Source organism: Pygoscelis adeliae, unplaced genomic scaffold (assembly GCF_000699105.1).
Source record: "Pygoscelis adeliae isolate BGI_AS28 unplaced genomic scaffold, ASM69910v1 Scaffold88, whole genome shotgun sequence".
In the NCBI taxonomy this organism is placed as follows: domain Eukaryota; kingdom Metazoa; phylum Chordata; class Aves; order Sphenisciformes; family Spheniscidae; genus Pygoscelis; species Pygoscelis adeliae.
The window spans coordinates 2,533,689-2,546,633 of NW_008825616.1; the positions used below are offsets into that span (position 1 = coordinate 2,533,689).

Genomic DNA, 12,945 nt, shown 5'->3' on the forward strand with positions numbered 1-12,945 from the left:
GTGGATCCATCAGAAGAACACGCAGAAGCAGCCCTGGAGATGTCTGGATCCTTAACATCATCTGATCACTTTAAAAGCTCATCAAATCTATCTCCAAAGTTAGTCTTTACTTCCCACATAAACCCCCACTGGAACCTTCCTCCAGTTTCTACTGTGATTCTCTTCATGGCAGTTTGCATATTCTGCTTTCGCTGGATTTTGGCTTCCTTGATTTCACTCTTACCAAACTAAGCAAGTGTCACTAAGCCACACTCTTCCAGTCTCTTCTACTCTGATGGGCTTTTTATTTGCCAGAATATCTATCTTCCACAGCTTGTTTATCTTTGTCATTTACATGCAACAGAGGGAGACTAAAAAGCAGTGGCAACATTTTGGAAACCACTGTAGGATGAGGCAAGTCATCTCCTACCCTCTTGTACTCTGGAAGAACAAGAAAAGTAGCCTTGGAGAAGCCACCCTACTCCAGTGGCTCACAGTTTATCTCAGAAGACTTCCAAGTACTAACCCTGGTCCCAGGATTCGACTGGTACAAGGCATGATTGAGGAATGATGATGTCCAGTATTCAAGAGAACATGTGGAAATGTAATAAATGCTTCAGGTGGTCAATCAAAGTGGTATTTTCATAATCTGTGATCTATGACACATCAGGCAAATTTCCATTATCAGTTTCCTGACTGCTTCCCTGCATTCTCTCTTTTTCTTTATTTGTGTATGAATGTCACAACAGTTCTCTGAGAATTTCTGTTGTCTCCTTGTGATATAGGTTTAGAATTTCAATCCGTTGGAGCAGGTTATGTCTAAATGCAATAGGAGGATGGCAGGGCATAAACCAGTACTGGATGGCAATGCCAGCTAATTCTCTGATGGCTTCCTACCCACATAAAAATGCACTGATGACAACGCCTGTTCCAGACAGCACTGTCACAGTTTGGCTACACCTGTGAAGTTGTGCACTCTCCACTAGTCCAGCAAAAGCATGAATTCATGGTGAGGAATCCATCAATGCCGACAAGTTCTATTTCCTTGTATCACTCATGCCCAGTGTTTGGCAGTGTATTTCTACGACCAGGATAGAGTTGGTGCTTGGTGTGAAAATGATGAAGATGAACAAAACAAGCAAGGGGATGAAGACATTATGTATTGGAGAATGGGGGGAAATCAGGAACTCGTGGAGCAGGGGAGGGAAGATACGGCTGAAGCTGTAGCGATATCTGATAACAGTGCTGGTGTAACAGTGCTATATTCAATCCATTGAAGGATTTTGAGTTGAACTATGCAAATGCACGCACGTGTTGGTGTGCTTAGTGCCACACAGGGAAGCTGCCATGCCTGGGTGATCTAGAACTGGCACTACTCGCCTGCAGAGAGGCAGGATCTGGACAGCTCTGTTCTATATGGCCTGACAGTAGGAATACACCAGAAGTAATGATGAATTGCAGTCCTTGCAGTCAGTAGGCCCACGAAGCACAAGGAAGGGAAGTGGAGCCGGAAAGAGAAGTAAAACGTGTTCATGAGGGAGGGGAAAGGAGAGCAGAAGTAAATTTAGAGCACCAGAGGAAAAAAGGAGTTTGGCAATCCTGAAACCCAGAAGGATCTCACCCTCATTGAGTGGGATTCCAGAGCTTGGTTATTCCCAACCCCACCCCCTTAAATCAATTAATCTCATAGTTGAAGCTTAAAAACTGTCAGTGCTAATTTTTACTGTTTAACTTGTACATGATGGACAATTTGCTTTTGGAGAAACTGCAGGAAACAAATTCCTATTACAAATGTCATCTTCTATGTATTGAAAGAAAGCTGGAATGCTCTGGTCAAAGGATAGCAAGTAATGCCCTTTAATAATGAAAGGTGCCAAAAATATTTTCATCCATCTCCTTCACATGGTACTGACGAATGTCATGAAATAATGAAAATCTTCTGGATTTGTGAATGGCATAAAAATTTAATGTCAAATGACATCAGGACTATGCTAGGCATTTTAAGGTTTCTAAATGCCACGAGATATTTTATCCTTTATTTACCATGAGATAGGATATTAGTCATTTGAAGCGCATATTCTCTCTTAGGCAGGAAAATCACATTAACTCTTTATTTCCCAGTATTTCGCCCTTTTCCTGCTATAAATGCAAAAAAGATTTTCTCTTGCTTATACCAACTTTGGTGTAAGCTTTCATGCTCCTGCAAAGGGATCAAACAGTAAGACATAAACATTAACCAGATGATTGATTTCCTTGAAAGCTATTCAGTCATACTCACAACTACAAAGGAAGAACGGCTTCACAAACTTTAATGGCATTAATTTTGCAACAAATCCTATAAAACAAGAGGCCATCTTACCCTCCTTTTATTTAAGACTATATCTGCTTTCCACATTTGTATATGATTGTACAAAGCACATAGCTCAGAGAAAATCAAAGCTGTTGGTTTTCCTTTGGAAATGGCATTAGTTTCTCTGTTTACAGGAGATGCTAGCACGTACGCTCTGCAAAGGTGGGATTCACCCGTATTGTAAGACATGCACATCTGCCAGAGCCACTCTACAATTATTTAATTGTAAATGGAGAGAAATACATGGTTTATCAATGTTATTCAACTCATCTTGAAGTCTAAAAGTCAGCTGAACTGCATGCCTAGAGAGCCTGTTTCTCACCACTGACTGTAAAACAAGCTCAGAGGTAGGTTTACATATGGAAAACTCTAAAATCAGTTGATATGGATGCCATTCCAGGTTAGAAATTAGTTCCCTAAATACAGGTATCTTAGCGCCAGTCGAGGCATCCTCATGGATTTCTTAAGAACCCCCAGAGTATCTCAAATGGCACCAGAAGCCTATGTTTAGGAAACTGAATGGAGCCCTCAGTGGCTACAGTGTAGGTGCCTACCTGTGAGCTTCAGAGTCTGCACTTCTACTTGTGCTGGTTTTGGCTGGGGTAGAATTAATTTGCTTCCCAGTAGCTACTGTGGGGCTGTGTTTTGGATTTGTGCTGAAAAAACTGTTGATAACACAGGGATGTTTTTGTTACTGCTGAGCAGTGCTGACACAGAATCAAGGCTTTTTCTGCCTCTCACCCTGCCCCACCAGCGAGGAGGCTGGGGGTCCACGACAAGTTTGGAGGGGACACAGCCGGGACAGCTGACCCCAACTGAAAAAGGGATATCCCACACCATATGACGTCATGCTCAGCAGATAAAGCTGGGAGAAGAAGGAGGAAGGGGGGGACGTTCAGAGTGATGGCGTTTGTCTTCCCAAGTCACCGTTACGCGTGATGGAGCCCTGCTGTCCTGGGGATGGCTGAACACCTGCCTGCCCATGGGAAGGAGTGAATGAATTCCTTGTTTTGCTTTGCTTGCGTGTGCAGCTTTTGCTTTACTTATTAAACGTCTTTATCTGAACCCACGAGTTCTCTCACTTTTGCTCTTCCAATTCTCTCCCCCTTCCCACCGGGGGGGCGTGAGCCAGTGGCTGTGTGGTGCTTAGTTGCCGGCTGGGGTTAAAACATGACACTACCACAGACAATTTATCAATACAGCAAATGCCATCTAAAGAGCTGTTCAGGTTCCTACATACAGTTGTCTGTTGACTGCACTGATTAGATTACAGTTGATGTTAATGGGATCCTAGACACCTATCTCGTACAGACACATCTGCATTAGGAACAGCAGAAATTAAGAGCGCTAAATCCGCTTTGTCCAACAAAGCAAGTCACTCTGTGCTTTACCATTCTAAGTGAGGAGAAATAGGTATTTTCACGGTGCTGCTCATCTGATCTCTTCAAGTGGCTAATCTGTGATGAGCTGAATCATGCCCTAGCCACCACTGACCAAACCAGCCAGCTCTCTAGTGGCTGGAAACCTTGGATGACAGATACAGAAAACTACATTTAACCAGAGGAAACTCATCCAAAGGAATGTGAACTCCCCCTAGAAGTCTGCTGACATTGCCAGCTGCAAGGCTAGATGACATTTGCTGAGCTCACTGCTGACAGAACTGCACAAATGCCAGCAGCCATGCTACAACATGGGTATGCAGGGAAGGGTCATGGGTTGGCTTGTGTTTGAGGCTCTTTCCTGTCCTGGCATACTGAGATAAGTGCACAGAGAGCAAGTGATGCCCTGACTGCTCTCGGTGAAGTCTGGACTTCTCCCAGAATAGGAACCATTCACTTGCCTAAGCATAGGTTTTTTGAGATACCCTTAAGTACTTGAGACATCCCATGACACATGAACTATGGGAGAACTGCACCTTTCTGCAGGGGAACCTGGAGACCAGCTGAGATGTCCTAGGACATTCCAGAGAGCAGTAGATGCCCCTGAATGGGCAAGTTTATTGAGTCTCATAAGCCTATCCTAGCGCACAATTAAAGGCAGCCCACTTTCATTAGCTTAAGTCCAACACAGTCACAATGAGAGAGAGAGAGAGAGATGATCATATATATACACACACACAATACAATATATATTCTATATTTTCCTCATTGTTCTGCTTTGGTGGGATCAAGTATTAGAAAAAACTTCTTAGAGAGTTTTTTTCTTCCTGTTTAACTAACTCTGCTGGGTCTCTAAAACCCAGTGAGCGCATGTTGTGCTCAGGAGAGGAGAGGGCACAAAGCATCAACAGCAGGCAACTATTCCACATGGCTGGACCAATGCGCAGGGGTCTTGTCCTGCAAGATGTGATATTACAGCAGCTTCTGCCTGCTTTCCCTGGGTGTTGACACAGCAGCGATGAACTGTTGGGGAGTTTTGGAAACAGGGAGGCTACGGCACTAGGATAGGACTCCGGGGATTTTGAATTTCCCTTCTGGGTCTGCAAAGACTTTTGGTGTGGCCTTGGGCAAATCATGTAATCAGCGTGTGCTGGTTAATAAGTTTAGTGTCCTGGTCTGTTAAACAGGGATGATATTGTATCCTTACTCCCATTCATAATCTATCATGTGTGTTTGGACTGCAAGGCTGTAAAAGTGGAGACTTATCAGCTCAGTGCATAATTTCCAGTGCAAAAAGGCTTAATTCTCTGTGCAGGCCTGCAGGGCTACTATAATAAAAATAGTAAATAATGACTATAAACTGCCAGAAGAAAGAATCCTGTCGCTGCATGGCCCTTGAGACCTGAGTTTTAAAGTAACGCTTCCCAGAACACCCCGAACAGTGAGTTAAGCTACTTTCTCCATTAACCTTCCCTGCCCATTATTTGTCAGGTTAATTTCTTGGCCTGTGGCCAAATTTGTCATTTCAGCAGAGAAATACTTTATTACACACAGTTTCAGCTTGTTTATTTTATGTCAGAGACTTAATTAATTACAGTGCTAAACTGTTCGTTTGGTACAACAAACATACTATTACAAAGGTTGATTCAATTTTCACTGCACAACATCCATATTATTGGATTTCACCGGGAGCCATTTTTGCATCCCTATGATCCAGAGTAATACGTGGTGCTGCAAGAAGGATAAGGAGGATGCTCTAATGGCTTGGGCATTCATGTATGGCTTGGAAACCTCCTTTACCTTGTGCAAAGAGTTTGTTTCTCCCCCTGATTATACCAAGAAGCTTCCCCTGCGAAATGATGTGAAACCCTACAGGCAGTGAAGCCACGAAACCATTTCAATGAGATGAGCCGTCTGGTTTTGCTTACCGAGAAAAGTGGTGAGGAATCTGAAGTACTTTGGGCACGGCCGTACCACAACTTCTCCCACCTCCGCTTCAGGCCAGCACGTGATGTTGTCCCATTGCCTCCTGCAACCTGGGGAAAAGAGAAAAGCAGATGGTAGAACAAGCACGAGTGGTATCTGCGGGATGGAGCAGAGGAACCAGGGCAGAGCAGAGCAGCTGTGCAAAGGCGTGTGGAGCCTACCACCCTGGTGCAGGCACCTTTTGGAAGGAAAGGCACAGAAATATTTTGTTTAAACATGTGGCTTTCAGCTACCCCAGTCCCTGAAATTCAGCACTGGTGGTGTCTGTAATTTTCCAGAAATCAGCACAGAAAGAACAGCAGATTGGTGCAAGAATCAGGCAAATGAGAGTTAACAGAGAACAGTGCCCTTTTTAGAAGAAAACTGCAGAAATGCCTAATTAAATATCTCTCTTCCTTGCTCTTATCTCTCCCTGTTGCATTAAAACACCTGGTCTGAACATGTGAGACATGCTCCCCTTTCTTCTCTGCTTCCCCCAAACTTCTGTCACCAGCTTTTTCTTTCCCTTGAAATGATATGATTGCGCAGGGGATGAAAACTGCGCAGGGGATGTGCTAAGCAGGAAGGGGACACTGATGACAATCGAGATCAGGAGCCAAATCTCTTCTCCAGAAGCAGTTTTTCTCCTTAAAAAGGTAGAAGGCACAAAACCCTCCAGAAGGCTGATGAGGGACAGTGCTGTCGCCAGGAGATGCTCTCTGTGGAAGGGTGGTGCAAGGTGGTACACTCCTAGCTATCCAAGCTAGGAATGAAGGCATAACCAATGGAGCTAACTTCAGGAAGAAAACACAGGATTTTGTTGAAATTAAGCATTTCTGAAGATTTTCTGGATAGAATAAAAACTTTCTGGGCGAAAAAAATCACATGTCCTTCCTACAGAGTTATAATATGTTGTTCTGATTTTGCCCTTTTATTTCCGCTTTCTAAAAAAGACATTAATGACATCACATACATGCTGCACTGTTGAATAATGTAACATTAGCACTGAAGCCAAAAGGAGTTGGCAGACCTGAATTAAAAAAAAAAATCAGCTGTGTTTTTGCCTCAACATGTTACATATTTTAGAGTTCTTACTAGGATTTTGAAAACTTTTTTTTTCCCTTTAAATTTCCAACAGACAGGCACTTCAGTTGCTGGCTGGCTTAGACAGACAGGTTGTCAACAGACCTCATTTTTTTATAGCACCTCTGCTCTCAGTTATTTGTCATACCCCATTAGATTGCAACACTTCCCCAAACGTGACTAACATGTTGCTGTTAAGGTCAACAGCCTAGCAAGAGAAACTAGAATATGAAGAAGAAAGCATTGAGAAAATACTTTTCACATGCAAGCAAAGGGAACTATGAAAACCACTGTCAAGCTGCATTTCTTGGTAATTATATCCCGATCTGAAATTCCTCCTTTAAATCATCTTTCGCTACTTTAGCTAAGAAAAAGGCTGGTGTCATCATCAGTCTGTTCAGACTGAGGCAGCCTGCTGCCTCAGATCAATAAGGAGAGCACACAAAAATGCTTTGAAGCTGAAAAAGTACCCTCAGCTCTCTTTCAAAGTTATTTTACAGTTTTTTCCTTCCTTCTTTCATGAGCAAACAGAACTTTTCAAATGAAGTCCTGAGGTGAGTTTATCGGAGCCTGAAAAATGGAATAACTGACGGTATCTTCTTTGTGCATGCTCTTCTGTAGTGTTCATTAAAATTCAGTTTTCAGGTTTCTAATATCAGGTGCAAAGCTCGGTTTCCACAGCGTCATACTTATCTGCCACCAAACAGCCAGCAGCTCCAAAAGTATTAAGATATTAGATATTCTGCCCATGGAAAATAGATGATTTTATGACAGGATCTTTCATGTTCTACAATCTTTTCCTCCATCAACCTCAATAAATTATAGTGCACCCATTACCTCAGGATAGGTTATAATGCAAAATAAAATACAAGGTGAGAGTATCAGATGGCTTTTTAAATGTCCTGAATTACACACTTTGACAATTTTTGTGATCTGTATCTTTTTCTGTGTTAGCATTTTTCACCACCACCTGTGATGCCTGAAAAAAGCTTTTAGGTGTTCACTTTTGTAACAAAAGTGCTCTGATTAAAATAAAGTGGAGACACACAAGACTGGCCTTGCAAGACACACAAAGTGGATCTTTAAAAATTATTGCCTCTGTAAAGACCTCTCATATCTGCCTATTAGTTCTTCCAAAACCATTCTTCTTTATTGCCCTCCCCAGACGTGCTGACAATATTTGTGCAGCTGCCTGGAAGGGTCCAGGTTTTAAAGGTGGGATTCACATCCCTGAATTTATGCTTGTAAAAGTCAGACGTGTAAACCTAAAGAAGCCGATGGAAACCAGAGCTCTGGCTGGCAGTTAATGTCACCGTAGGATGGTTATCTAAAGTTCAGAAAATGAGTCATTCTTTGGAGGTGTCCTATTCTTTCCAACGACTAGAAGAGGGCCTGCATGAGTAACTCGAGTTTAATGAATTGGAACAATACAAAGATTGATACCTGCGAGATGCTTTGCATTTGCAGTCCAACGCTTGCCGCTCGCCCTGTAGTCATCCCATTACAACATCAGGCAAAAGTTTGTGCCTGTCCATCCAAACCAGGACACAGACAACCTTTATCAAATGGCCTTCCAGAAAAATGGTTTTCTTTCTCCAAAACTGATAGACCTTACCCTGGGAAATTGCTGGGATCAGGGGGTTGGCAGGCAATATTCAGTCATGTCAGCGTGACAGATCGATACCTAAGAAAACTATGTGAGGGCAAAACCAGCTGCAACGTGCCTTGGAAAAATGAAATCCGTCTCTTCCCTGTGGCATCACTTGGCCTTCATGGATATAATAAATATGACAATTTGTTTTGCCTTATCAAATCATGTTTGGTGATTGCTAAGTGCTTCTCCATTAATTAATCATAAATGTTGTCTTCTCCCTTGCACTCAGTATCTGCAGGAAGGATGCAAAGGTATTTATCAATCCTTACCCAAGGCAGCAGGTGCAAATGAGCCATGAACACACCTACCCTTCAATTCCATTTCAATCAAAAGAACTGCTCTGCTCATTTGCTTGTTACCGAAAGCCAAGGAATACACACTGCCAAGGGCTGTGCTTTGCTTTGGAAAGGATCACAAGTGAGTCTGGAGAAGCAGTGTGAAAATAAGTGTGTGACTTTTTCAAGATTTTCAAGCATTTAACACACCCCTGGGTAATCAGGTACACTCTTTAAACTCTTGTCATTATAAATATATATAAAAGAAAGTCTTTTCCTTTTCAATTATTTCGACTGTGACTCCTAGACACCCAGCTTTGTCCTGCTGTTGCCTGGTAGGTTGTGAAGTGCTCTCTGGAGCCAAATATCTTCTTCTGGAGGGCTGCAGGGAGAAATCCTTCACAACTCTAACGAAGTTGCCTTTTAACCTTCATTCGGATAAGCAGATCAAACTGCTCATCGTTGCACTGTAAGCCATGCAATTAGTGTAATTATTAGCAGCCACCTCCCACCCTCTTGAAGTGGGCTCCTGAAGTCTTGCTCAAGGAATGGGCTGGAGGCTGTCGGCCACACAGCTACACGCTCAGATATAAAGAGCTGAGCTGGAGCTCAGATCTTTACATCCAGCATCTGAGTGTCCCTCTTTGCAAGCCACATGCCCCAGATGCAAGCCAAGGGCTGCATCAGCCTCAGCTGAGCTTTGGAGAGCCCTGTTCTAAGAGGTTCTGACTCAGAAGTGGCTGAAGACCACTGACACAGTCCTGGCTGCAGTGGGTTAGGAAACCCCACCACAGCTGCAGAAGGTGGAAACCTTTTCCACTGTCTCAGTTAAATGTGAATCAAAGCTCAGGCCCTCATTTCCTCTCCCTTTAAAAGGTTAATAAACAGAAAACAGGTCAATCGTCATGAGGCACAGGTATACAGTGGTTTGCGGAACCGGCAGACTAGAGCGCAAAAAACATTTATTTGAGTTATATACGGTCAAAGTTTATCTTGGAAGCAGCAGAGAATAACTTTCCTTCATGAATAAACATGACTTGCAGAGCTCTGGCACGGCTCTCAGATGTGACTAGGTTTGGATCAGGAAAGAAATGAATGGCAGTAGGCTGGTGCCACGCACTCACTTAACCCAGGTGAACTCCCAATTCAGAAAAAAACCCCTTTCAGCACATCTTTCATTCGCACCAAATTCTCCCTAATGAATGGGGTCACCCCTGGGCTCTTCTGACAGACATCCACACACAAGACTTTTGCTCTTTGAATCCATGTTCAGATGCAAAGATAACCATTTGATGCCTGGGGTATCTCGGCATCTCTGCATGCCTCTCATTACCCACAGTTAGATAACAGCAAGGCAAAGGTGCAGCTTGATTAAGCCAAGCTGAGATATCACTGGGTACCATCACAGGCTGGCGTGCTTGCAATGCAAACTCATTTTCACTCCAATTTGATATCAACAGGCAGTTTCCAACCTCTCTGGAGTTAGGACTGTAAATAGCTATTGGGTGACATTTATTCTCCCACAGACAAGCTCATGCAGAAGTGCAGCCAAGGTGCTCACCCGTGGTTTGCCCAGTTTGGTCTCATTACAGCCAATTATCATTGCACCAACCTTCTTGTCCCAGTTGAGCACTGAGCTTTTGCCTGACTGAAGAAAACAGACCCCAAAAGATGGTCCCTGCAACAATCTACTAACTCGGCTCCAGACAGGCAGCCTGAATTCAGTCCCAGTAGCGGCTAGGAAAACCCATCAGGAGCCTTGGGTTACTGCTACTGCCCCAGACTCCAATGAGCAGACACTTCCTGAATCAGGGATAATCTTCTACTTAGATCTTCAAAGTTGTATGTAATAATAAAAAATACCTTAGATTCTTTTTCTTCCATAAATCTTTTAAATTAAATGCAGTTTGATTTTGCTTCTGAACCCATGGAAATTTTTTAAATTCACAACCTCCTGGGCCAAGGAGTTGCACAGTTTAAGCGTCCACTGAAAGAAAAAATACATCCTTTTCTGAATTCACTTTGAACCTGCTCATTGCTGGTTTCATTAGGAATTGCCTAGTTCTTTTACAAAGACAGAAATATTCATAACCTAACCACAATATCCCTTTCCCTGGGGAGAAAAAACATAAAATCCTCTTTCATATCCCTCCTCAGGCATTTCTTTTCCAAGCTGAAGTGTCCTGGTCTATTTAGTTGCTTCTAGCATGGAAGCAGTTCCCTATCATTTCTCCCTTGTATCTTTTGTTTTTAATTCTACCCCATTCTGCCCTGCCCTGGACTTGCAGAATAAGGTTTTACTTTATTTTTCTGTGACAGATTGGGTTTGACCGGGGCTAGCTTGGATCCAAGGTTTCAATAAATGAATCCTCCCACCCTTCCCTGCAATATTCAACCCTTTCCCTCCCGTATTCACTGCCGTCCCCTCCTCCTCCCCAGCCCCACTCATACACTCAAGCATCCTGCGGGCATCTCTCCTCCCTCAGCTCCATCTCATCACCTTTTTATTTTTATCAACACTGACAGCCTGCTCCGAAGCAAACCCGTCCCCTCAGAGCTCCCCTTTCAACTTTCCATGGCTTTGCATTTAATTTGGATATTTTTTGCCTGTCCTGCTGCCTGCTATCACTCCAGCACTGTAGGCAGGATGTGACAGAGAAACCACTCAGCTGAAGGAAAACCACAATCCTGCCAGGGCATGCAAAACCCCGACACTGTAGCATTTCCTTCCCACCACTGACGTGCTCTTTGTGGCGCACTGATGCTCCTTCATTCATCCCTCAGTGAGGGATTTGCAGGCCAAATTCAGCAGAAAATGGACTTGGGCAATCACAGAAAGCAAAAAGGATCCCCAGATTGAGGGAAAGTGAAAAGAGTTTACCTTGGACTTTGCCTCGATATCTGTGGCAAGACAGATTTCATTTTTCCCACTCTGTGTACAAGCTGGAGCGTAACAAGAACACTGTTACTTGCTATAAAAACTGGTTTGCACTTCTGCAGTGGCTTCCAGCAGAAGCTGTCCAAGCACTCAACAGGAAATGTTAAAAGATATCTTTCTTCCTAAATGTTTGCAGAAATTTGACTCAAAGAAATATGAAGGAAACCTCACCTTAAGCCCCCAGACCAAGTCATTCTAAACAGCGTGAAAGAAATCACCAGAGACTATTTCTGGAGGATTATTTTTAAGCATGAAAATTCTATGAGTTTTTCAATCAACATCTACTAGGAAACAAGTTAAAAAAATGTTTCTAATCTTTCAGCCTTTCTTTAAACAACAAACTAAATAAACACTTGACTTTTTTTCATCCCTCCAGATCACTCTTTTTATAAATCAAATTTGTGAGCTAAGCCCTTCTGCCTAATTCCAGAACATGTAAACTGAAATAAAAGATGCCAAGATTTATAAAGTGGGTTGCCAAAACCATAACTTATCTCCTCACCAGCATCTAAACAAGAGACAGTTCTCTAGTTCTCTGACACAGAGCATGCTTAAAGGATTATTCCAGGGCTTCCTCATTCCTCTCTCAAACCCCCCTTCCAGAAGTTGTAGAGAACTGGATTTATAGAGAACCAGACATTGAATTTAGGTACCTACCTTTCCTATATGGCTTTTCTCATGTTGGCACCTCCAGACCGCAATTCATAGTGAAGATGACTATGCTCAACCTCTAGCAATTATTTTTTGACTGTTAGGGAGGCAAAAGTGACTACCCTCATAATGTAAGATCAAAAATGGGACTCACCCAGGCTGCAGCTCCTCTGTACCTCACTGTCTTGCCTACCAGAAAGACACAGGGATGATGTAAGGAGGAAAGCATTAGAGATTTTGTGGGGCTTCCTAACAAAACCAGCCAAGCTAGGACAGGACACGAGTGCAGCAGCTCTCACTGATGGTTCAAGTGCTGTGAGAGTCAGGAGACTTCCTCAACTTTCCAACATTTAGCCCAATCTACATGAACTCCTTGACTTTCTTCAATGTATATGGCAGCTCTCATCAAGATGAGAGCTCAGGAGACCTGGCCACTTGTCGTGGTTTAACCTCAGTCGGCAACTGAGCACCATGCAGCCGCTCGCTCACTCCCCCCCACCCGGTGGGATGGGGGAGAGAATTGGAAGAGCACAAGTGAGAAAAACTCGTGGGTTGAGATAAAAACAGTTTAATAATTGAAATAAAATGATAATAATAATATAATAATAATAATAATACACAAAGCAAGTGATGCACAGTGCAATTGCTCACCACCCGCCGACCGATGCCCA

The 12,945-nt window shown here is 43.2% G+C and overlaps 1 protein-coding gene across 1 annotated transcript in view; it reads right to left on the bottom strand.

Annotated features, from left to right (window-relative positions):
• The window catches only part of VIPR1 (vasoactive intestinal peptide receptor 1), an 80,287-nt gene that overhangs the window by 53,450 nt on the left and 13,892 nt on the right, over positions 1 to 12,945 (bottom strand). Inside the window, exon 2 of the mRNA XM_009333294.1 lies at positions 5,637 to 5,744. Coding sequence (XP_009331569.1) covers positions 5,637 to 5,744 — 108 coding nt within the window. The remainder of the gene's footprint in view (positions 1 to 5,636; positions 5,745 to 12,945) is intronic.